Here is a 27,489-nt window from a genome sequence, read left to right as displayed (position 1 = left end):
CAGGGACAACGACTCCGGTTTACTGGAGCAACTACAGACAACAAACAAACAACTGCAGCTGCAAACATCTATTTCATTTAATGACTTTTACTGACTGGATAATTACCTGTGAGAGGTGAACAATAAGCAGGCCACGTTTTTGAACACTTCTCGTGCCGTCATGAGACGTAACGACGTAACGTTAACGAAGCAGAGCAGCTGACAGCCGCTAACGAGCTAACAAACACACACTGCAGCGGCCAACTCGTTAAACCAACTGTGGTGAAGAAAGTCTCTCAGCGTCTCTCATCACGTACGTGTACGACTGTTGGAAGCTTTCAAACAAACTGCTGTTAATATTTCTAACATACAAAGACTGCAGATGTGTTTCATCTCATATTTCAGCCTTTTCCTTCTGTTCACCCGACAGAATCGATTCTGGATCGAATCAGACGGAGAATGAAAAAGGTTCCCGCCCTGAGTCTGCACGCTAACGAGCTCCGTCATGACCACAGACTCTCATTATCAGCTGGTTTTCACACTTTGTGTTGCTGTCGACTGGTCAGTGGAAACAACAGTGTGACCTTTACATCAGAACATACGTGATGAAACGAGCTGCTCGCATGTTCTCCAGCTGCAGCTGCACAGACCAGAGTCACGTGACGGTGCGCTGAGCGTCGCACTCACCATGACTTTATTCACCTCATTAAATAACAGTTATAGTTTCCACTACATAGTCTGAACACCTGTCATCCTGCAGCAGACAGCGACTCACTAACTGCACATCTGGCCCTCTCCGTCTTCTCTCCACACCGGAGATCCTAAGATGGCAGCCGATTGATTGACAGCTCATTTGAGCAGATAGGAGCTTCTAAGCCCGCCCTAGAGCCCACAACAGCCAATGACTGGTCGTCTAGACAGGTGAGCCACTCTCTCTTCTTCCTCCTCTCTCCTGAGCCAATCGCACACCAGCCTCCAGATGATTGATGCATCATGTAGCCAATGAGATTTCAGATCCAGTAATATATAGTTTATACAGAAGTTTATCTTGTGTCTGTGTCTTTTATCTGCACAAAGTTAGTGTGAGGTTTCATAAAATCACATTTTTTTATTAAATTTGAGCTCGGCCCGTGTCAGACTACATGATGTGGGGCCGTCACAGCTCATCTGCACGATGTTTTCAAACTCCTTCAGATTAATGGCAGGAGCACGGACGGAGCTGCTGACAGCTTTGGGGAAAACATCAGTGTCTGACCTTCAGAAGAGCCCAAAGCTGCGTCTGTGCTCACAGCTTGGACTTTACGTTGGGCTGCACTGAGGAGTAAGAACAGGAAGTGTTGTTGATATCAGTCGTATTATCACATAAAACAAACAGTGATGACTGTGGGTCGAACCTGAAGTCTGAATCTCTCACATGCTGTCACACTGCAACACTTCCTGTCAGTGATTAAGAGGAACCAGTTCTGGTTCAGAGCGGTTACTGTCCAATCAGCTGCACAGAAACGTCTCTGATAATTAAAGGACATTCACAGTAATCAGCGACGCTTTCTCTCTCAGCATCCTGTTTCTGTGTGGAGACTCATCTGTTTGTCCTCATCTACGACCGGAGCTGAGAGGTGAAGCTTTACGTTCAGTCGAACACATCAGTGTGTGTGTGTGTGTTAATGTTCACAGAGCAGTTGTATTAATGTGGATATTTAGCGTGGAGGCGTCGACCTTGTTACTCCCGTACAGCAGCGCACACTTACAGCTCCCTGTGGAGCGCTGATGTAAACACACTGTTGTGTTCACACCGACACGTCTGCAGCCTTGAGCTCCGATCAGCGTCTTCACTGCTCTTCTTGTATGAAACATATTGACACATGAGTCGTTTACAGTCCTCTTCCTCACCTCCACTCCTCTTCCTCACCTCCACTCCTCTTCCTCACCTTCAGTCCTCTTCCTCACCTCCACTCCTCTTCCTCACCTCCAGTCCTCTTCCTCACCTCCACTCCTCTTCCTCACCTTCACTCCTCTTCCTCACCTTCACTCCTCTTCCTCACCTCCACTCCTCTTCCTCACCTTCACTCCTCTTCCTCACCTCCACTCCTCTTCCTCACCTCCACTCCTCTTCCTCACCTCTTACAGGCACATTGTCCTGTTTCTTGGCTCATTACTGGACCCTTCATCAAATCCATCTGACAACATCTGTTCAACTCCTCAACAAAAGACACTCGGCTGCTGTACGAGTTATTTTCTTATTAAAATAAGTGTTAATTATCTCTGTAGTCCAACAGTCAGTCAGCGTGTCTCTCCTCCTCCTGCTCACGTCATCCAATCAGGTGGTCCTGTCTGAAATCATACCACCCAACACATCATTTCTTTATCTCCTGATAACCAATAATGTACATTTTCCATTATCAGGCTGATCATTAACAATTAAGTGCCCAGAGCAGATCGAGCCAGACAGGAAGTCAGACGCAGGAAAAGCATGGAACATCTACATTTTCAAAATAAATCACCCTGAATTATATTAAATTATTAACAATAAACACACTTCAAACAGACAAAGAAGCTCAGCTGACTACGTCGCCGACTCAACCAGAGAGAGACAAGAAGCAACGAACAATGGTGAAATAAACGTGAGGCGTCCGACACGTGAGGTCACAGAGACGAGCCGGTGTCAGTGAGCTGGCTGCTGCATCGTCTGGACTGTGTTGCCTGTTGTGTCGGCGCTCAGTACAGTAGTTACATTACAGTTACATTACATCACATTACAGTAGATCCTGTGGAGCAGGCGGTAATGGTCGGAAATCCAGCGGGAGTGAGATTGAGGCGACAGTTCAGGGCTCGACTCTGAAGCTAATTGGTGCCGTTAGAACGGAGCGAACGGCTCGCGGTGAAACGAGTCGGCCTCTGAACGCGTCTCTGCAAAGTGAAGTCGTTAATATTTCCCTGTGAAGACAGAGACGCTCTTAATGTGTGTTTGACTTCTAATTATAATCTCTAATTCTCGTGTAGCTCCACTTTAGTCGTGTGAACCTTCAGAACAAAGTGAATGTTTCACCTGCGGTTCTCGCTGAAAATTACCTGTGAATTAAAGGTGTGACTGCGACTCTCATTTGAAATGCAAATAGATTTTTTTCTCGCTCGTAAAAAAGCTTTCAGAGCTCTCTGTAGGATTCTCGTGCATTACTGGTGGCAAAGACCATATTTAATGACTCTGTGTGTCAGTCAGCGCCGTCCCCGAGCAGCCACTTCCTCCCGCCCGCTCACACCCACAGCGGGAGGCGAGGCTCCCTCCGAGGCCGTCAGCACCCGGAGGACCGCTGGGATCCAGCTGATTATGCAGCTCTCTGCTCTCCATCGGAGGGTAATGGAGGCTAAAAATGAAAAGCCTACTCTGGACTCCTTTTTGCAGCCAATCAAACAGGATTCATGCTCCATGCATGATGCCGGAGAGAAGCAGTCAGCGGCCGCCGCGGACGCCATTGTTGTCTGACTGAGGGGATGAACAGAGTGTGTGTGGCGTTTCAGGGGGAATCTGGGGCAGAGCTCATTAGGAGGTTTTTTGGTGGTCTGTGGGCTCTGCAGGGCGGCTGAGTGTGTGTGTGTGTGTGTGTGTGTGTGTGTGTGTGTGTGTGTGTGTGTGTGTGTGAACGTCAGTAGACTGGTAAAGTTAAAGTAAACAGAAATGCAAGTCCATAAACCAGAGCGAGAGCACACTGCTGTGAACCTAAACACACATTATGTTTAACTGATTTGTGGTTTTGCAGTGACGTTTGTTCTGGTGACTCGGTTCTGATGAGCAGAACACACCGGTGCTCGTGTTGTCAGTGAGAATCTGCTGAACGTGGCTGTGATGACTCTGAGGTGATGAGTCTGAATCAACAGGCGGCTCGGAGGCAGAGCGACGGGAGGGAATCACCGTCCAGACGCTCGACCTCGCCCGGGCTTCACATCACTCACTCTGCTCTCAGCCTGTGTGTCTGCAGCCAACAGCAGCTCGCACACACACACACACGCACGCACACACACACACACACACACACACACACACACACACACACACACACACACAGAGGAGGAGGGCTGTTGTGTCCATGTGTCATGAGGGACTGAGCCTCACGTCCAAGTCTGACAGGACGGCAAAAAATCAGACGACACACGGTGTACAGACACACACACACACACACACACACACACACGCACACACACACACACACACACACACACACACACACACGCGCGCACACACACACACACGTCTGGAACAGAGGGAACACACAGCGACAGACAACATGTAATTAAAACAAAACAAACGAAACAATTACAGATGTAATTACTCGTCTGAATCGTCATCTTGCTCTCAGTGAAAGGTCAGAAATGTATGTTCTCCTAAAAACAAAGTGAATTAACGTAGACGTCACTTTTCACTTTTTTCGTAGTTCTTCACGTGCACAACTGATGCAGGAGCTGCAGGCAGAGCGTGTTGACAGATGTTAGCTGCAAGCTAGCTAGTAATGCACTGTGTGTGTGTGTGTGTGTGTGTGTGTGTGTGTGTGTGTTTCTGTTGTTTCCCTCCAGTCCATCTCCTGTTTAGACAATTAAAGGCTAATTATTATACAGAAGTCTGAGTGATACTTTATCTCTCTCCGCTGCCTTGTGCTGCCAGGAGACGGGAGAACAGTGTGAGGTGAGTCTGTCAACATCATCACAAACAACAACACTGAACAACATTAAAATAATTCACCATACCGACGTTATTGCGATATTTTCTTGAGTAATGGCCAAACGTGTCGTGTGAGGTCACAGTGCACTTGACTTCTGATCGTGGACATTTGTACTTTCTGAAGAAACTCCCTCGAGGCGTTTTTCAGATCATGTTCACAGGAATGAAGCGGACAGACAGAAACATGTGACGCTACAAACTGAATCTGAATCTTTTATATTTGAATTTGAATTGTTTAATTTGAATCATTGCATTAAAAAACTGAATCTGAATATTATAATTTGAAACTGAATTTATTAGTTTGTAACTGAATGTAAGATCATGAAATTTAATTCAGTTTCTCTGAAACTATATTTGATCCTCTACATTTTCACATTCAGTTCACAATTCAATTTCAGTTTACTGTGACAGACATCCGGGTAACACATCTTTGGCCAATCATTACTACGTTTTTGAGCACGTAACAAAGTGGTAATTTACCTTCACGCTGGCTGGTTGCAAGTTGAATTGTGAGAACTGAATGTGAAAATATAGAGAGAGTTGAATTTTCAGTGAGGATCAAATATAGTTTCAGAGAAACTGAATTAAATTTCATGATCTTACATTCAGTTACAAACTAATAAATTCAGTTTCAAATTCGAATATTCAGATTCAGTTCCTAGTGGCGCATGTTTCAGCCCATACAGACAGATGGACACCATGAAGACATAAATCCTCCGGCAGCAGCGAGCACAGAGACCCAGACTCCTGCTGAATATGAACTTGTGATCCTACAACTCGTTACTGGAAAAGTCCTCTCACCGTCCAAACTGATAGAAACAATGAAAATAAGACTCAAGCTGCACGAGTTTTCCTCTCAGCTCTGATTAAATGTGTCTCAACCTCCTCAAGACTGACGACTGCTGCTGCCCTGCAGGTTATCACACACACACACACACACACACACACACACACACACACACACACACTATCACAGCTGGTGGGCTTCATACATTTGGATTTATATCTCAGAGTTTTGAAGGAAATCAATTGAAGTAATCTTTTGTGCTTCTTGTAACTACAGACAGAAACACACGATAACTTGTTTTCTGTAAAGGTGAGAGGAGAATGATGTTGCTGAGAGGGAGGAAGACTCATTATTTACATTTGTCTCGCTAATTGCTGAAGACGCTCGCTCAGAGACAGACGGCGGCTCTGTAAACTCAGCCTTGACCATGAGAGCAAAAACACTGCGAGTGTGCAGCAGAAGAAGAGTGAGCAGCCAGAACTGATCCGATGGGATCGCAGAGCTCGGGTCTACATCCTTCTACCTGCTGGGTCCTCTCCGCCTGCGTGACAACATCTATCCACGCTCATTAAGACACATTCACTCATTATCGAATCAATAATCACGTTCAAAATGTCAGAAACGACTGAGAAATTCTCATTGACGACTTCAAATGTGTTTTTGTCCAAAGTTTCAGCTTTTTTATCATAAATGATGAAGAAAAGCATCAAATCTTTCTGATGTTGATAAAAACTGAAACACGTCCAGCTGCCAACGATACAGCGCTGATGAATGACCCTAAAACGGACGACTTCATCAACATCACATCTTTACATTTTACAAAATGGTAAAGAAACGTCTAAACAGACGAGATAAAACAGTCAGTCAGTCAGTCAGTCAGTCAGTGGGCTTTAGAGATGCTGGCTGTGGATTTTGCTGCCTTTGGACAGAGGGAAGCTGTTTCCCTCTGATCCAGTCTTTCTGCGAGGCTAAGCTAACCAGCTTTTATCCTGTATCCTCATATTTATGCTGGTGTTACAGATCCCACTGCTTCTCTTGCAAGATCAGCCCTCCTGCACCTCTGAGTGGAGCAGCTCATGGAGCTCTGGTCGTGTCTGTCTTGTCTTGTCTGTCTGATACAGCGGTTTATGAGCTGTAGTTTCCCAGAAACACTGCAGCCGCGACAGCTGAAGAGGTCGGTGTGTTTACCGGGGAAACGACGGCTTACAACCTGCTCCATCAGACATAACCCATAAACCCAGGCAACCACTGAACATACAGTCAGGAAATAGCATGCTAGCTTGCTCGTTCTGGACTCGTTAGTGTTTCCCCGTGGCTCACTGACCTCCCTCTGGTTGTCCAGTGGACCAGTACCACGAAAGTCACTGTCAGATTTTTTGACCCAGAAAAAACGCCTATAAATTGAACTTCACTGTTTTTCTCGTCTTCGCAGGTTTTCATCTGTCGGGAGGACAATGTGATCTTCACTTCTTGATTATCACGGCCAAAGGGATTCATGATAACGACATTATTGCGATGTTCAGTGTAGCAGGCAGGCGCACGATGCTGAAGCAGCTAGCCAGCTAGTTACTGCGTTTTCCTCTTTCCCCGTTTCGTGGCGAGTGGCCACGGGGGTTGAGGTGCGTTACCACCTCCTACAGTGACATCTACATGATGTTATCATGTGGGTGTCGTCATCTTGGTATCAATATTTCATTTTTAAATATGACGATTGTCATTATCTGTATATCGTGTCACACTGACAGTGGACAGCTGGTGATGCTGACGCCACTCAGTCAGTTCAGTGACAGAAACAATCAGCAGGTTGGAATAAAGACTGAAACACCACCTTTCAGTGTTTCAACATGTTGACTGACTTCACATATAAATCAATAGAAATTAATTAATTTGTGAGATTTCCATCGAACAGTGTTTGCAGTGAAGTTTCATGGTGTTAATGAAAACCTCCTATTTCACACGTTCCTCCTCCCGTCAGCTTCTCTGCGTCGGCAGCAGCTTCCTGTTCTTCAGCTCTGCCCCTCAGAAACCTGCTCTTCCTGCCTCCATCACTGCATTCAACATGAATTCACCCAGAGAAAGTCAACCAATCAGCGCTGCTCCTTTATCAAGGACACTTCGTCTGCAGTCACCACAGGAGGGGGGTGGCTGCTCCTTCACTTCCTCCACTTCAAACTTCTCTAACCTTTAAAGCCAGTCGTTATCAATCAAACATGCAATTTTGACCCAAGAGAGTGCTGCATTTCTGTCCAATTAAACACTCCAGCAGCTGATTTCACTGATTAGTTCCTCCTCCTGTTTGACTATAATCATTGAAATGAGCAGCATCGAGCTGCAAAGCCTTCCAGGGAGAAGAAACAGCAGGTCACGATCACACCTGATTGGCCGCTGAAGGCCAGGCGTCTCACCTGCAGAGAGCGTCGGAGCGGCAGGTACGTCGGAGCTCCAGGCAGCTGGGCTTGTGCCGCTCCTGGTGCGAGCAGGAGGGAACGATGGTGCGGCGGCGGCGTTCGGCACACGCCTGATCGGGACACGAGCAGAACAGCAGAGGGTAACTCAGCTCCCATGAGACCCGCTCGAAGAACTGACGCAGGGCCTGAGACAGAGCGGACACACAGAGGGTTAATCATCTTCTGCAGTTAAAGCTAAAGTGTGTTATGTGATGAGAAATTATCAGAAGCTGCGCCGAGGTCAGATCTTGAATACACTTTTATTACTGCCACTAAAGATCAGTTAAAGTGAAGGAGAGGAAGAGAAACCTCATTCGGCTGTTAGCAGCACAGTGAGAGATGAAACGAGGGACGGAAGCAGAAATGAAAAGTTAATAACCTCAAATCAGCAGCCAGCAGTGAGAGAGGAGGCATCCACATCCTTTACTCATGTAAAGTACTGATAACACGCTGTGGAGGGGCGTCTTTACATCCACAGCCCCGATCAGAGCCTCACTTAAAGGGCAACGCCACCAATTTAACACTCAAAGACGCGCAACAATGTTTGAAGGCCTCCTGTGTTTCAGTCTGAACGTGATGTGACCTGAAGTTTGAGTCCGGCTCATTTAAAGTCCCGATGTTACATTTCCTTTGTCTGAGAATGGATGAATTAACCGCTCAACATTTGTTTTATGTTTAAAACCTCTGGAGGTTTTTTAATTTCAAAAGATGTATTTGGATGTTTCAGACTTTTTGTCTCCACCTGACCTCTCCTAAGCAAGTCACAGCGTTTTACTATAATGTTATCCGGCATTTTTAGTGAAAAACTAGTGTAATCCTTTATTTCTGTTACTAACCAGGCTCACCACTGATCCCCTGAGAGCCCAAACAGACTCACACGAGTTTTTAGGATTATTGATTCAAAACATTGTGAGAACAACAGCTGTTTCTTGTTTGAGGGTCACAGTGTGTTTACAGCTAATAAACTGCCTCCAGTGACGTCACTCAGTGGGTTAGGTGCATTGTGGGTAATGGAGGCACCAGGTTTATAACGAGTGAGTGAAAAGATGAATCTCTAAATCTCACTGCTGTTTATACTGAGTGTGTTTCTGTTACTGCTGAATTATTAACAGCTTAACCTGAATATTAAAACTTGACTTTGACGTCAGCAGATCATCTTGTTTTGTTTTCATTCGATGTAAAAAGTTTCCATTTGTTCGTTTATTAAAAACCACTGAAAACTGACAGATCTGAAGAGATTAGCATCGTATTAACGTCTGTGTCGGTTTGTTCATAACAAGGTTTCACTGAGTTCAAGTCACTAATTATATTTAAGATCAAGACGCTGAGCTGAAACATTTCTCATCTTCAACCTGAATTATTATTATTTCACTTGTTTCTGAGCTTTCTTCTTGTTGCAGGTCTGAATCCGTCGCTCACACACTTAGATCAATAGATTTATTGAATCCTGTGCAGCAGATGTTTCACCAACATTTCCTCACGTCTGAACTTTCTTCTTGTGTCTAGTCTCTAAGATTGAACCCAAAATAAATATTAATAAAAGAGATTTGTGCACCAACCTTCTGACATCTTTTCCGACTACACGGCTCCTGATTGGCCAGAGAGGGCTGAGGGGGCGTGGCCTTGCTGCAGATGGAGTTGTAGGCGGATCGCAGACGTTTACACGTCTCGTTGAGGTTGCAGGCCTTGGCCGCGTCCAGACAGGGGTTACAGGGTTTCCCCGCCTCGGAGCAGGGGCTCATCTTCGACAGAGACGAATCTGAACCGCAGAGAAGAAAAGATTCAGTCACATCACAGTCAGACAGGACCTGAGCTGTTTGGACAGGCTGATGTGGAGGTAATGTTTGGGTTGAATATTAATAGAAAAAGATAATTGAACATTTTCATTTCCTTCAGTCTGAACCTTTCCAAACATCACAATTATGGAGCTACCTGACTTCAATCAATCAGAATCAATATATAAACTTTTTCTCAGATATAAAATAAATGTTTTTTCAAGGACAAGAAGCTGTTACATGTCGTTATTCATCAGCAGACAAAGAAAAGCGTCAGGACGCACACTGCTGCGATGATCGAATGACAACAAACACACAAACACAGGTGACGGACTGACGGAGCACGTGTTGCACAGCAGGAAGAAACTATACAGCTGAAAAGCTGCACAGGCTCGGTTCTGGATGTTTCGGAGCCGCAGGGAAGTGAGATGCAAAATAAACTACAATGAGACTGAACCAACAGAGAGACTCAGAACGACTACAAAGACTCAAAATCAGTGCAGAGGAACAAACACAACCCGGAGCGTCAGTGTCCGTCTGAGCTCAGGTGCATTAGATCACACAGATTCTGTCTCGTGTCCGTTTGTTCTGATTTGACCCGATTATGAGTTTGAGTTTGTCTGCGGGCTGTCAGACTGCATTATCTGTTCATGACTGTCGCATGTGTTCATGTTTCATTTCATTGTAGCGCTGCTGACCGGTCAGCTGTCTGTGCTCTGACCCTCACAGTCCGCGTGTTCATGTGAAGCAGGAGGAGACGTTACTGACGATGCATCGCGCTGGTGCTGCCGGACCAGCTGATCCTGAGTCAGTGGAGCTGCAGACCTGTGACAGTGGTGTTCGCTGATAACGGGCTGGTGCCACTGGGAGCTGATCAAATCTTAAGTGGAGATTAAGTGGTGCTGTAATAAACTGACAGAGAGCGGATCAAAGTGTGTAACAGATCTCCGCTCATTGGGTAAAAATCAAAACAGGGACGGTCAACGGGCGAATCAGAGCGCTTCCTGCTGAAGAGCTCCTGCGATGGTGGAGATACGTGATGATCTCCACTCTGAGGGAAACATGGCTGTTGTTCTGTCTCTGCATTAACATCAGGTGACAGCTGAGACCTGTGGACGTCCCGTCAGCCACAGGTGAACATGAGAAGATGTTACCTGCAGCTTCTCAGTCTGAGCTCCAGTCATTTTCACTCTCATCTGCAGTGAAGAGCTGCTCTGAGCCGGCTGACGTGAAGGAGAGCAGCGCTGCGACACGAGCAGGTTCAGCCGGTACTGAACCGGTACCTTCTGCCCGGTACTGATCATTAGTAACAGTATGCTGAGGGAGCACACGGCTGCTGGCTGGAGATCAGGGAGGATGGTGGTCTCAGTACTTGTGAAACAGAAAGCTGTGTTTACGCTGTGGCTCAGCGTCACAATGCTCGTGGCTGTACGACCTTGAACAAACCCTGAGACGAACGAGCAGTTTGTTTTCTTTTCATGTCTTTGTCAAGATCTTTATGAACTAATGTGCCTCTTGTTACACAGCAGTAGACTGTAGAGGCGTACAGGAGACTCTTCATGGCTCCTGAAGGTGTGACGGACACAACCTCCACCTGAGACCTAGATAACACCATCCATACGGTTTGTATATGTTTGCATCATCTGATACCAGCAGTCCAGCTCTGATATCTGCTGTTCAGGTTTCGTTTGTGCGCGTACATTTTGTTTGTTTCTTGCTTTGGGGATGATTTCAGAGCGCAGATACCTGCTGCACTGACCTCTCCTCAGCCTCAGCTGTGCTTTGTGTTAAGTACTAGTTAGCAAATGTTAGCATGCTATCATATTTGTGAACATTATGATGGTGTTAGTGTGCTGGTGTTAGCATTTAGCTCAAAGCATCACTGTCTTGGAGTACAGCCTGGTACAGCTGCTAACACGGCTGAGTGTTTTTCACTGTCCACCTGCTCTGCTATTGGAGGAATATCACAGCTCCTGATTGGGAAATAAAAAACAGGAAGCAGCAACATTTCCTCCAGGATGTTTCTGCGAAATCAAATATTTTCTGCATGAGCAGATTTTGTCGGAGCCGTGGTGAAAATAACTACACATTCTGCCTCGGTTAGCCACAGTGAGCTTGAAATCATCTTTAAGCTGCCAGAAAATATGAACATTTCCATTTCACATGCAAACATTTAACCAGCAGCAGAGTGTGTGAGCGCCGCCACCGCTGCTGCCACACAGTCTGAGAGGAGCAGCCGGCTCTTCAGACCTGAGATGATATCTGCTGCCTTCACTGACGGGTCACAATGAACGGAGAGGAGGAAGACTCCTCGTGCATCAAGTGCCATCTCTGATGAAGGGGAAGGTGCTGCACAGATCTGGTTACATGTGTGAATGTCACATCACTGTGTCAAGTGTGAACACTCGTGTGTGTGGACACCACTGAAGTCCAACACATCCAATTACACAAGTCTAATGGAAAAGACAACTGTAACCTCGGCCTGTGAAAGCTCTTTAGTCTGTGGCATGACGGCTGGAGTCAGAGCTGCAGCCTCATCCAGCATTAATGCATATTTATTAGTAACATAGCAACTGCAGAGAAACGTCTTGTGCAGCCACCGGCCTCAGTTCATCTGAATGAAATCTGAAACCACATGTTACATTGTCATGAAATCATTTAATCTGCGTTCACGGTGTTCAAACATGCAAATGAAATGTTGATAGAAACAGGAAGAGGACGTGATGACAGAGCTGCAAATCAAACAAGCATCACAGTTGGGCTCCTCAGCAGTGCTGGATGTTACGTGGTGTCGCTGAGGTTGGATCACAGCAGACTAGACAGCGTCTCTGTTATATTCACACACTGAGATCCTCTAAGTGCATTTGGCTAAAGTGGCTGACCAGTATAATCAGGCAGTATCTTTCAAAGCGCTCTTTCTGATCGTGAGTTCGATCTTCTCCACACTAATGCAGCGATGTGACTGCAGAGTATAGACAGAACATATCTAGTAGTTGCTAACATGCTAACACCAACACACAGGCTGATGTAAGAGGCAGCGTGACGACAGAAACAATCAAACCCACCAGGAGAGCAAAGCCTGTGTGAGCCGAGCTGGACGAGCTGTTAGCACTTCCTGTTAGCAGCGTACCTGCTGACGTACAGACGACTGTCATGAGTTACTCTGATACTGAAGAAAACATGAAGCTTCTCATTCTGAGCTGCCGTCTTTCTCTGATTTCTGAGTGAATTCATGGACGTTGCTTCTGGATGGACGTCAGAGATGACGACGTCCTCGCTCACTGAAAGTCAGATTATGAATCATAGTGACTGAAAATGTTGGACATTTTGTCTGTTGACTGAAACGTGCCCTCAGATAGTCGTGCAGGTCGGTCGTTACCTCCCTCTGATGGGTGACAGAGAGGGAGAGGGTGACGGAGAGGCCACGGCTGTGAGCTGTCATCACCTCCGTCTGTGATGTCACATAGGATTAAATATGAATACGACTACAATTAACGTGTGCGAGCATCAAGCTGTTTGTAGTATCAGTCTGTTCACTTATGTTGCTTCCCCTGCAGATAACCTTGAGCAGACACACACACACACACACACACACACACACACACACACACACACTCAGTCTCTGTGTGTGCTCTGTATGTACGAGTTTACAAGATGAGGACTACTGTAGTGCTTTAGAGTATTTTATTACCAACTTATCTCCTCCACTGAAACATATTTTTCTTCACATTCAAACATCTACTGGCAGTTTAACACACACACACACACACACACACACACACACACACACACACACACACACACACACACACACACAGCCCTGAGCTGTGTAGATAAACAGTAGTGTATCAGTGTGTTTCCAGGAAAGGCTGAGTTCGTCGTTACTGAATGAAACCAGAGACAGTTTTCTCCTCTGGTGACACAATCATCCTTTTCTTGTCTGTCCTCACAGTCAGAACCGTTCTGCCGGGTCCTATCAGGATGTTTGACACAGACGATATGTCCACATGTCTTTCATCATCTCAGTCAGTTCAACATGGTGGTTAGCAGACATGTAGAGTGATGGCTGTGGTGAGTCCGGGAGTTTCAGCCCAGTCGACAGGATGAAATGTTGCATTTTACATTTCTGCAAACTGAAATGTTCCCGAACAAATTGACATTTCTACAGTGCAGTACAGTACGTGTCGCATCACATTCAGATTACATGTATATGAGCTAAGCTGCGTGTCAGGAGGTGGTGGTGTTACCGCTGGGCGAGAAGGCTGCCAAGCCAGAGACCACCGGAGACAACGGTACAACATTTGTAAGCGTGAAACTCAATATTTTTAACGAGACCTCCGGATATTTTGCAGCCGTGTTTGTGGCAACAGAGCAAAGTATTTTAAGCCAAAACCTGATCGTTTACGCACCCTAACCGACAACCGAGTGCTGTCACAACACAGAATTGAAAATTGAACCTAAAGAAATGTAAAGTTTCAACATATCTGTGCTTTGCAGAGCTGTATACTGCCAACATTAAAGCTTGATGTGTGCTCCTGCATTGTCTCTACACAGAGTGCCATTAAACGTGGTTTCCACATGTATATTCCCCTCAGGATGAAATGTAAACACTCTGGAGTTCCTCTGACTTTTCATCTCGTGCCACCGTCAGGACCACGTCACCTGGAGGAGCCAGTAGAGGGCGCACTGTTAGCTGCTGTTTGCTGCTTCTGTTCATCCCTTGTTCTCCTGTTTATTGAAGTGAGGCTGGTCAGAAATTGTAAATTGGTTTCTTTGTTTTTGTTCAGTCATATTTGTGTTCACTTCCTAGTTAGATTAGTTTTGTGTTGTTTTGGCCTTTGGCCCCTGAATTCAATTCTCAGCTCCATTTGTTTGAAAGCACTTTGTAAATAAACTCCTCGGCTGTTGAAGCTCAGCAGTCTGTCTCTGTGGCTGTTTGGGACTTGAGGTTGATGAGTATTTTCCGTCTCTCGGCCCGAAGACGAGACAACAATGACAGGCTCGTTGTTCTGCTGCACAGTTATGAACAAGGTCCACCGTCACAATATTTCTGACACTGATAAGAACCACCATCATTTTTCCAAAAACGTCACGACCTGAAAGACTTTGGACGTTAACTTTTTCCCATCTTTTCATTTCCTTTACAGTGAATATTAAATCTTCACGGAGCTGCTGATGTGGATGTAAAGAACACGACAGCACCTGAAGCATGTTGGTGGATCTCTCTTTGGCTTTTGATGCTGTTCACCTGCTTTTAACTGAACTTACTCGACTACACTGTCGTGGTTTCTGCTCAGAACTGATTTCATGCAAATCTGTGACAGAATAAAGGTCATCTGTTATGATTTGCTGGAAACAAATAGTGTACCACAAGGGTCTGCAGAGCGCCCTTTATTATTTTTACTTCACATAAACAATATTATAACCCAAACTGACCTATAACATCCATTTTTATGCAGATGACACAGCCCTGAGCATTTGGCTTTATCAAGATTACAATCTGCCTTTCACATTCTTCAAACATTTCTGCAGAGGAAGGTTTGAACTGAACGCTGACAAAACGAAGCAGGCTTCATTCTTAAGAGCTCATCTTTCCACTTCACACAACGGCACTGAACGGAAATTGCCCAAAGGTATAAATATCTGTGAAATCATTTCAAACAACAGTCTTACTTTTCATCAGCACCTGGAGCAACAGGAACTAAAGACAGAGCGAGTTTCTAATGTCAGAAAAACCAGTTTGTGTCTTGAGGATAATGATGTAACACGTCTGCCCTTTTCTATGGAGATATCCTTTATTCTCCCTGATGCAGTTTCATCAGAATCACTGCTTTGTGTTTCGTAACAGGAGATAAATATTGTCTTTGCACTCTGGACTAAATGGAAAAGTCACCTGGTCCTCACTAACAGCAGCGAGAAAACAACATTATTATTCATGAAGGTCTCCGACAGAAGCCGCCTCACATTTAAACATTTAAAACCCCAGCAGCTCTCAGCCCTGTTGGACTGTAGTTACCCATCAGGTAAACACTGAACATGGACAGACTCTGAACTCAAAAATGGACCGATGAAAGGACGACTTGTCTTCTCACACTTCCTGATTTCTAAACGTTTAAACTGTGATTGAAGAGTAAAAGTATAAATAGTTTAAACTTGAATGAAAAGTTCTGAAAAAACAGATTGAGGTTAAAGTAATGAACCTTTTCTTAACTGGCTTGAGATAATAAACTGAACATTACTCTCAGTAATGTAACATCTCAGTCTGTATCATTCATCTCCGCTCAATTGAGCTTTGAGTGAAGTTAACAGGAGCTTTTAAAACAGAAATCTAGTCAATTAGTGTATTTGCACTTAAATCTGCTCAGCTGCTGTGGCTCAAAAGCAAACTGGTCCTGTATACACCGATACATCTGTTTGTATGCATTTAAGGAAGTTTCACTGTGTAAACTGTGTTTCAGCTAAATCTGCTGGAATATCTTCACATTTTCATTCTCAGCTAACAACGGGCTCATTTTCTCCCTCTGCACATCCAAACAGGGACTTTGAAGTCGGTACAGTGAGAACGACCAGGATTTAGCTGCATTCGTCCAGAAAGCTTAATGAAAGGAGCTCGGCACCACTGAGGTTTGTGAAGCACTTGTTATGCACAACATATGACGACGTGCTCAGGGGCGGACAGGAAACATGTGCTCCGTGCCCATACATAAACTCTCAGGCCGTTTCAGTGTTTCTCTCCTTACGACTGCATTAAGGCAGGAAACACTTAAACAATCCCCTTCGGTCTCTGAGGAGCAGCTCGCACCTCCTCACATCGCAGCGTATTGATTTTGTGAAGTCAAACAGACTTCCACCGCTGGAAGCACACTCGGCTTAACGCTCGCAGCAGCTCTGCCGAGTTTGAAGCGGCTCTTAATGACTGCAGATTAAAAACTTCACAGTAACTCCGGCTGCTCTCGTCTGTGCAGGTTAATAAGAGTCTGTCAGGCTCAGATCGCTGTGACAAGAGAGTTCACGTTGTTTAACTCGGTAAACGTTCCAGCTTCCTGGTAAAAATCTCATGTCAAATACTACATAAACAAATCAAATGAAGAGTGTAGATACAGTAACAGTAAAAGAACATCTCATCCAAATTAAAGCAGCGCTGAGAGGTTACCACATGTTTGAGATGGATTTACTGAAGTGAACTCTGTGGGTTCAGATTAGTTATGCTAGCAGCGTGAAGACGTTCACTGTTTCAACATCAAACGGGCGGAGAGAGAAGCTCAGTCTGTAATCTATTACAACTAATTATATATATTCTGGAGCTGTTTGCCCAAAATCCATTTATTTGAAATGTGTTGCCTTTTAATATGAACTAGGTGATTAAAGCCGATTTTTAGTGGAAATTTATTCCCTTTCTGTAATCAGACATCTCATGGCTGAAATAAGCACAAGGAACAACAGAATATGATACTAATTTGTCTTTTAAGATAAAATATGAAACACTTTTGGATTAAATTTGTCTAAAAACAACTCGAGGTGAAGGTGCGTTTTATTTGATCGCCTGTTGCTATAACTTCCAGGAGAGAGTCAGAGGGTGAGTCAGCATATGTGACAAAACATAACGGAGGAAAACATCAGATAGATTTTAATTAGTCCTGGTGGTTGTGTAGCTGCGTGGTCACCATCAAGAAGAGTCTGACAACAGCATCATTTATGTTCATCGCCCCGAGCAGCTGATTACTTTACTGCTGCAGTCGGGTTGATAAACAGGAGTGAAGATAATCTCTGAGCTCTCCTCCCGTCGGTAAATGGCATTATGCAGTACTGCTCTGTTTTGTCTGCATCTGTAAGCTTTCTGTAAATGTGCAGTCCAGACAGAAAGTCTGTCCATGTCCGTATCTAACACTGAATGTATATTAGCCTGAAGCATGATGAAGGGACAGCACATGTAATTTACTAATGGTTGGACAATGTCAGGACGTCCTGTGAGCGCGCAAGTTTTTGCGGTGTGTCCTGAACTTTCAGTTTTTCTGCATGTTGAACCGAGAGTCAGTGCACAAGAAGAGAAAGAGAAAGAGGAAGAGAAACAGAAACAGAAACAGAAAGAGAAAGCTCTTCAACGCACATTAACAGCACTTCCTTAATGTGTGTTTGATGTGTCTGGGTCCTGCAGTGACTCTTTAATTTCACTGAAACAACATCAGCTGTGAGCAAACAAAGGAAGCAATCCTTATGAATTAAGAATAAGTACGGAGGGAAGCATATTTACTTCATCATCAGAGACCAAACCCAGACAGACTTCTGGAGCCATCAGGACTCAGGTTCAACATCCAAACCCTTCTTCACCGAGACGTCTCTCACAGCCGCACATCCACAGCTCACAGCTGCGAAGCCTAATTGTGTGTTGACACGAGCTGAATACACAACTGCCTTCAAACAGACACCGCTCCTTTTTTCAGAGTGATATTTTCATTAGCGTCGGTGTCACTGTTTAACCCCCTCAACCTGAGGCACCCTCTCTCATCTCTGAGCTCCCTCCCCCCTCTCTCTCTCCCCCCGCCTCTGTAATGCATCGCCTGGCTCGCACTACCTCACCGCAGATAGTAGAAGAAGAAGAAGCAGCAATAGGAGAGCAGCGTTTGAAAGGGAACAGATATATATAGAGAGAAAGAGAGCAAGTATCCGGGGCAGGAGAGCGGGCCAATTAGAGAGTTGCCCTAGGTTGTCCTGTTATCTTCCTCACACACAACCTCAACAGGATCAACACACAAAGCCCTGCCCTGGGGTGTACGCACACACACACACACACACACACACACACACACACACACACACAAACCACTCACTCACATGTTTTATTAAACCGCTGTGTGCTCCAGCGTCCGTTCTCCATCACACACACACACACACACACACACACACACACACACACATATATATATATACACACACCACTGAGACATGATCTAACAAGGTCAAAAGCAGAACTGGAGGGAGGAAGTGGGCGTGAGAGGGAGCGAGGGGGCGAATCGAAGGAAAAGAGGCCGGGTTGTGACAGAAAGAGAAAATGAATCGAATGAAGGAAGACGTGAAGAACGACCGAAGGCGGTGAAGGAGGGGAGACGCTGGCTGTGGTTGGCAGCAGGCTGGAGACTGTAGAGCTGCAGTCCACAAGGAAGCTGCTCAACAAACACTGACGTCTGTCTCACACGACCTCCACCTATCCAACTCGATCCTGAGATGTTAAAGTGGAACTACTCAGATTTCCCACCTCAGCTCGTGTCAGAGAACTACTGTGTGTAGAAAGCTTTTTGTCCTGACCTTATAAATTCACCCAGCGTTACTGAGGAGGTCTTTGCAGAGCTGCAGGTTTGTGTTTTCTGCAGAGAGTGAGGAGAGAAGGAGGCAGATATGAGGGGATACCTGTCCACGTCTGCTACCTGCAGCTCTGTCTGAAGCAGTTTAGTAATAACCTGACACGCCAGATGGTCAGACCCATCTGGGAGGGAACCGCTACGAACAGTTTGGAAAAGGGCAGGTGCTTTCAAAAACCACTTTGCAGGTGATTGGAGCAAACCATCCGTCTGTCACCGTCTATCACGGGCCAACCTCAACCAATCAGATCAGCAGGAGGAGCGCTCCACCACCAGTGGAGCCAGTTGACAAAATCAAGCTTTTACTGGAGCGAAAGTGAAAACATCTTTCCATCTAGAAACGCCTTCAGCACTGTTCTCTGCTCATGGTCTGTTTACATCCAAATCTGTTTTGTCCAAAAAAATAGCGCAGAAATGTATAAAAACTTAATAAGTCACAATATGTAAGAATTTGAATTCAAATAATTCCAAAAATAACAACATTTATCAACATAATGTGAAGAAATAACAGTATTGATGTTCTGTGAAGGACTTCTTTGTACTGTGTTGAAGAGATTTCTACTGAAGCTAGCATGCTAACCAGCTAGCCCCAGGCCTGAAAACCTGCTAGCAGTGTCAACACCAGCACTCCCCTGGAAGTCTGGCTAGCTGCACAGCTGACTGAGCTAACAAGCTAGCAGTAGTTACATTAATGGATGTATGAAATAATCTGGTTAGAAACAGCTAGCTGTTATTCTTGTGATACGCTGCCCCGATTTGTTGGGAGTCTGAATTCAAGGTTGTCATTTCTTATGATTGCACCTTTAAGGTATGCACACAGCTGAGGAACATGCCGGGAAAAATATTCAGATGGACCTCAATGTCAGCAGGTTACCGCCTGCAGAAATATACATTTGACCAGTGAAATCCTTTGTTTCAGCTGATGTCCAGCTCAAAATGGGAGGAAACATCATCAAGTTCGTTTCATAGTGTCCTACACTGTACGACAAACACCACAACGACTACCAACAACCAAGTCAAAGACATATATGACTTTAGATACAATGAAGATGTAAAAAAAATGTTGAAGTTCATTTCCCAAAAGTTGTTTCAACTTTTTATTTTTCACAGTGTGTCGTCAAACGCATGCTGATAACATGCTGATAATCATAAAACCACGTTTGTGACTTTTCTCTAGATGGTCTAAGAAATATAACACAACTGCATGAAGCTGAAACTGCATTCAAACTGCATAATGTAGCAGCAGGCTAATCCTAATCCAAATACTAATCCAAATCCTAATCCAGGAGCTAATCCTAATCGAGCCCATTAAAGTGAAAATCAAATAGCTTTTCACACATTTTCCAGAAGTTTGTGTCTCAAAACTGACCTCAGCCTGAACAAACTGCAGCTTCACGTCGGCAGTAAGTTTGAAACGTGTTAAATCAGCAGCAGAGGCGACGATGTTTCAGCTCCGAAAACTTAGAAACATTCAAGATGTTTAACTAGATGCAGACTCAGAACATCTTCATGCGTATTTCTGTCTGTACAAACTACCTCCTGGACACCACAGCTGCTGCTGAACTCCTCACTCTCATCTTCAATCTGACTTTTTAACTCGCTGCACACAAAAGATTCAAAGTTGTTGTTCATTGTGGCCATGGAAACAACAAACGTTACGTTAGAGAAATTTAATAGAAAAGGCTTCATTTTCTGGAGAAAGTGTACATCCACTCACTGTTTATAATGTGCAGTGAAATAATCATTTATCCGTCATTAGGCAACACAGTGCTGCATAATGAAATGAAAGTTCATAAACTCCTTCATGCTACACAAATTACAGAACATAAATACAGTTATTCACATAAAAAAAACATTTTAAAGGAAAAACTGTCCATCAACTGTGACTGTGTGTGAGTCCACCTCTCCTCGTCCAGCTGTAGTCCTGCACTCTGTCAGCTCAGAGCACAGTCCACCCGCCAAGAGCTTGATACAGGATACAGATGTGGTGGAGACAGGTCTCTGTAAAGATGTGGTGGAGACAGGTCTGTGTGAAGATGTGGTAGAGACAAGTCTGTGTAAAGAGGGGATGGAGACAGGTCTCTGTAAAGATGTGGTAGAGACAAGTCTGTGTAAAGATGTGATGGAGACAGGTCTCTGTAAAGAGGGGATGGAGACAGGTCTGTGTAAAGATGTGGTGGAGACAGGTCTCTGTAAAGATGTGGTGGAGACAGGTCTGTGTGAAGATGTGGTGGAGACAGGTCTGTGTAAAGATGGGGTGGAGACAGGTCTGATGTGGTGGAGACAGGTCTGTGTAAAGATGGGGTGGAGACAGGTCTGATGTGGTGGAGACAGGTCTGTGTAAAGATGTGATGGAGACAGGTCTGTGTAAAGATGTGATGGAGACAGGTCTGTGTAAAGATGTGGTGGAGACAGGTCTGTGTAAAGATGTGGTGGAGACGGGTCTGTGTAAAGATGGGATGGAGACAGGTCTCTGTAAAGATGTGGTGGAGACAGGTCTGTGTAAAGATGGGATGGAGACAGGTCTCTGTAAAGATGGGATGGAGACAGGTCTCTGTAAAGATGTGGTGGAGACAGGTCTGTGTAAAGATGTGATGGAGACAGGTCTGTGTAAAGATGTGGTGGAGACAGGTCTCTGTAAAGATGGGATGGAGACAGGTCTGTGTAAAGATGTGGTGGAGACAGGTCTGTGTAAAGATGTGATGGAGACAGGTCTGTGTAAAGATGTGGTGGAGACAGGTCTCTGTAAAGATGGGATGGAGACAGGTCTCTGTAAAGATGGGATGGAGACAGGTCTCTGTAAAGATGGGATGGAGACAGGTCTGTGTAAAGATGTGGTGGAGACAGGTCTCTGTAAAGATGGGATGGAGACAGGTCTCTGTAAAGATGGGATGGAGACAGGTCTGTGTAAAGATGTGGTGGAGACAGGTCTCTGTAAAGATGTGGTGGAGACAGGTCTCTGTAAAGATGGGATGGAGACAGGTCTGTGTAAAGATGGGATGGAGACAGGTCTGTGTAAAGATGTGGTGGAGACAGGTCTCTGTAAAGATGTGGAGGAGACAGGTCTCTGTAAAGATGTGGAGGAGACAGGTCTGTGTAAAGATGGGATGGAGACAGGTCTGTGTAAAGATGTAGTGGAGACAGGTCTGTGTAAAGATGGGATGGAGACAGGTCTGTGTAAAGATGTAGTGGAGACAGGTCTGTGTAAAGATGGGATGGAGACAGGTCTGTGTAAAGATGGGATGGAGACAGGTCTCTGTGGACACAACAGTCTCAGATTTCACGTTGTTTTGCAGCCTGAGTCCCATTTTGTCCATTTCCTCTTCCTGTGATCAGACATCAGACGGCAGCAGCCTTAAACCGAGCTGGATTAGCGTGGCTCTCATTCTGACTGCTGAGCTGCTGAAAGAGATCCTGGGAGTTTCCACCGAGGACTCACTCAACCCTGATTAGGACGGTCCTCCTGATTAAAATCATGCGAGTCTTCATTTGTGAAAGCAGTGGAAGCACTGAGGACAGTCCGGTGTGTCCACAGAGCCTGAAGTCTGTTCTTACACAATATAAACTCATCTGAAGGAAATGTTTCACCTCAGTGTGAGGGCAAGAGCAGCATGTCGCCTCTGTGATGAGAGGAAATATAAGAACATATACAATCACACTCAGAAAATGTTGTTTTCTCAGAATCTACAGGACACACACACACACACACACACACACACACACACACACACACAGATGAAGCTGTGTCAGGAGGTAACGTCTTACTGTTTGCTCCCCTGTGGATAGATTATCTACTCTCCTCTGCTTTCTGCTTTTTCAGGCTCTCGTCTCACATTTCCTCTTCACCTTTCTCCTCTTTTCTTGCTTCGTCCTCTCTCAGCTCCTCTCCTGTTTCCTCCCCTCCTCCTTCACTTCTGTCCCTCCATCCTCCCTTTTCTCCTCTCTTCTTTCTTGTCCTCTTATCTCCTCTCCAACCTCTCCTCTCCTCTCCCGTCTGAAGCACTGCAGCCTCACAGATCCTCATTTGATCATGTCGGAGCAGATATCGTAGACAGGACTGTAAAGTCCGGATGAAGCCTCGCTGAGACAGAGACGGTCTTTGAACAGCCTGAGACGGGCTGAATGAAACAAGATGGCCTCTGCTCTCAGGCTGAAAACACAGCGAGTCTCTAATGGATGCAGATTTGATGGAGAGCTAAAAGGATGAAGATTGAGACGAGGCGTGAGGATGAAGAGCCATTTATTTGGATCAGAGAGGTGATGAGTCTGATCATCAGCTGTGGAGTGATTGTGTCTGAAGTGTTGGAGGACACAAACAACCACTAATGATTTCAGGTCGTCCTCTGGATGAATATGAACCAGATTTTCACCTCGGTTCGTTTGCATCTTCGGCCTCTTGTCACATGAAAACAGTTCTGATTAGTTTCACAGTTTTGATCAGGGAGAATCAGAGCGGTGCATCTTTTTCACAGTCCGTTTTAATTCACCACAATCAGCTGATGTGCCGACACTGCGCCTTCTTATCAACACTGTGCATTGTGTTAACTCATCTACATCTTTTAAATCATTTCTCACAGTTTTATATCGCAGCAGTCTGAAGACAGTTAAACCACAACATGTGAAATCCTGCAGCAGTGACATGAGAACAAGCTCACTGCAGTTTAACAGATCTCTGCACGGCAGCCATGTTGGAAATCAGACAGTTGAGCTGCAAACAGACGAGCAAAGGTCTGACCTGCCAGAAACTGATCGTCTGATGGTCTCTGATCGATCAGGTGATTAACGTCAGCGTCAAACAACAACTCGTATGTAAGAAAATCATTTTCTTTGATCAGTCGGTCTTCAAAACCTTCAAAAACTGAACCAACATTATGAACAGAGTGTGAAGAAACACGATGACTACAAGAAACGAGATGTCTACTGAAGTTAGCATGCTAACCAGCTAGTCTGTTAGCCCCGTAGTTTCAGCTGGAGATGTAAAAGCAGCCAGTTCACTACTGAGTCTAATAAGTCAACAGAATAAACTCCCTGAATGTGAAGAAAGAAATATTTTGACATCTATTTTCCTTCTAAACAGAAAAATACAACCTTCCACCGTCTGAACTCAAGTTTCTCTCTGTGACTGAACTCAGACGAGCTTCATCACCTCGTTAACTCATCGTCAAACACACTTCATTCAAACTGGACCCAACTGAACCACAGTCACCAGAACAGTGTTGGTTTGTCTCCACAGTCACCTCTGGTTCGGTCCAAATCAATCCTCAGTTCACAGTAATATGTGAAGATATTCTGGCTCTACACGCTGATGATGTCCGACTCTCGCTCTCTGTCCTCTCCTGTCCCCGCCTGCCGTGTCTTCTCGTCCAGGAGTCATAGTCCTGGTCAGAGCCGCTGTAAATCGCCTCTGTACTGTGTCCTCTGTCTTCACACTGACCTCCGTCTCTCTCAGAGGCTGAGTTCAGTCCCAGTCTGCGGTCCAGACGTCTTCCCCGGGATGCTGCCCCTGTGATCCGAGGTTTCCATCCAGACAGACTCTCAGGCCACCGGCTCCACGCCAAACTGAGCCATGAGCTAATTAGCTAATGGTAGCTAGCTACAGCCAAGGATAGCTAGCAAAATAGCAGCAGTTGTTGGCTCCTCTGTCGATACGCTGCCCCCTATGTGTTCACAGCTGCCTTTGAATTCTGTCCATATTTTACAGATTACACCTTTAAATCTTACTTGCAGATAAGTTTCAAGTCTGTACAGTTCACTACTTTTGAAACTCCCTTTGTCACATTCACACACACACACAGACGCACACAGACACACACACACACACACACACACACACACACACACACACACATCCAGCTCCATATTCACAAACACTCTGTCACGCCTCGCCTTCCCCTCCAATCAATTTGCGACACTCTTGTCTGAAACATACTTTAATGTTCCAGCGCTCTTTCTTCTGCCACTGCTATTTAACACACTTGTGTATTATCCTCTTATCTCCTCCTCCCTCCTCTCTCCCTCCATCTTGTTTCCTCTTTATCTGCTCTGAGCATTCGCAGCCGCTCTGACGCTGGATCTTCACATCATGCTTCCAGATTCCAGTAGACAGGTGATTTGAGAGACACGGACACACTGCAAACAGCTTTAACAGACAGCACTGACTGCTGGGAAGCACCACAGACACACACACACACACACACACACACACACACACACAGACACACACACTCTGAATCCTGCACATGTATGAGAATACGTGTGGAGATTGATGTCATGTTTCTCAGCGATGTTATAGGTCGGACGTTGGAAATAATTGAAATGTTACACACCACCTGCACCGCTGCACACTCTGCCTGTGTGTGTGTGTGTGTGTGTGTGTGTGTGTGTGTGTGTGTGTGTCTGTGTGTGTGAGATAGGAGAGGGAAAGTGCTTTTGAAGTTGCATTGGTTGCAGCTCTCCTGCTTTGAACATGTTTGTACTTGTGTTGTGTTAATCTGAGAGAGCACAACCCAATTTACAGAGCTGCGAGTCTATTTCACAGCTGTTTGACCACACACACGCACACACCCAGAGAAAGTGTAAATGACGATGTATCGCTCGGGGCTCCTGACATTTAAACACTCCTCAGAATTGCGTGTGAAGCGGACACACAGCCGGAGAAAGAGCGAGCGCGTCGTGCAGCAGGTCTAATGCAGTATGACCAATCAGTGAGCTGCTGATGGAGCGATGCAGCGAGGACATCGGCTCACTGTTTACATTTCATGTCTCCGAGGAATATTTGCGTTTGCGTGTAACGTGTTTATGTATGAAGCTGACGTACAGCACGTGTCCGGGGGCGTGGCTGCATGGATTTATCAACACATTGAATAGTATATTATTAGGTTCTTGGTTGTGGCTGTTTCTAAATAGAGCGCTGTAGTTTGTAGTCCTAAAACAAAGAGTTAGCTGTCTGAGGTCAGCTCTGTGGTGACCACAGGCTGGAGATGTTTACACGTTTTGTCCCACAATTTAAAGGTGCAGTCTGTAACATCTGGCCAGTAGCTGCCATTAGCTAGTTAGCTCCGTTAGCCACGCAGCTAGAAGTCCAGAAGGTGAGCTTGGAGTACTGGGAGAGTGTTGGTGCTTACACTGCTAGCTTTGGACCGGGACAGGTCAAAGCTAGCTGGTTAGCATGCTAACTTCAATACATAGACGTCATAATGGCAAAACTGTTATTTCTTCACAATCTGTTGGTCAATGTAGTGATTCCTACATACTGCACCGTTTAATTATAGAGCTGTGTGTTAAAAACAGTTAAGTCGTGTGACCGTGATGTCGTCTGGTTGTAGCCTAGCATTAGCTTTTTACTGCTAGAGATTTAGTTTACACTTCAAACATCACAAAGTGGAGTTCATCTGTGGAGATTATCTTAAAAATAACACCTGGAAGGATCAGACACTTCTGCAATAATCCAAAATCCAGTTCATTAATCCCACAGAGGGAACCAGCGCCATGCTAACTTCAGTTAGCTACAGAAACACATCATCACTGCAGCTCTCTATTCATGGTTGTCTAAAAAATAAACCGTGCATGCTCTGTGTTATCACAGGACAGCTGCCAGAATACAAAATCTGAGGAGTCGCAGGAGAAGAGTTACTGCGTCTACCTACGACGTCTGTGCAGTTGAATGCGTCTTAATAAATAAATAAATGAACAATTTCTACTTTTACCTTTTATGTGATGTTACTTTTGACAAACAATGAAGTCTCAAGATTCAACTTCAAGCCGTTGCTTCAAACAGCAGCTCTGTCTGAGGTTTTGTCTGTAATTTGTTCAGATTTCAGTCGTCTGACCACGTCAGGGGATTTCAGCTCGCATCTGGAAAACAGTGCTGCTCAGGAACTAAAGACGCTTGATGTGTTATCGTCCGTCGAGGGGCCGGCTCAGTCTGGACCTTGTCATCACAAAGAGTCTGAATATCTCTAAAAGCGTCAGGGACTCGTCTCTGTGTTTTCTTTGATGCGTCTGTGTTCCCACACATTCACAACTGATCTATGACTTTAAAGAGAAGCAGTCACAAATGATCACACGGGCGCTCTGAACGACACCGTCAAGGACCTCGAGTCAACCGTCTGCGTCTGGAGACAAAACCTGTCATTCAGAGACGATGAATAGAAGTTTGGACAAACGGAGAGCGGCTGGAGACAAAAGCCAGCTGTTAAACTTCAGGAAAGAAAATGGTGATAACACACACGACTGAACTTCATGAAGAGATGTTTGACACTTAAAATACTGAGAATCAAGAAAGTCTTTCTCTGACATCATCATCTGCACCTGAACCGTGTCCGTCAACACGTTTGCATCGTGTTTCGGGGGAAAGTTGAGACAGACGGACAGAACAGCATCAGCATCATCTTTCTCCTGCCCACACCTTGTGTTATGAATCCATCTCCTACTG

At 45.2% G+C, this 27,489-nt stretch overlaps 1 protein-coding gene across 1 annotated transcript in view; it reads right to left on the bottom strand.

The window, feature by feature from the left end:
- gfra2b (GDNF family receptor alpha 2b) overlaps positions 1-27,489 on the bottom strand; it is an 88,133-nt gene that overhangs the window by 25,674 nt on the left and 34,970 nt on the right. Inside the window, exons 4-5 of the mRNA XM_084383809.1 lie at positions 9,484-9,683; positions 7,883-8,070 (exon numbers count right to left, since the gene is read on the bottom strand). Of these exons, the coding sequence (XP_084239935.1) occupies positions 7,883-8,070; positions 9,484-9,683 (388 nt within the window). The remainder of the gene's footprint in view (positions 1-7,882; positions 8,071-9,483; positions 9,684-27,489) is intronic.

This window comes from Pagrus pagrus (genome assembly GCF_965226575.1).
Source record: "Pagrus pagrus genome assembly, chromosome: 19".
Classification (NCBI taxonomy): domain Eukaryota; kingdom Metazoa; phylum Chordata; class Actinopteri; order Spariformes; family Sparidae; genus Pagrus; species Pagrus pagrus.
Note: the sequence above shows the minus strand (reverse complement) of the source record. Positions and strands in the feature narration are given on the sequence as shown.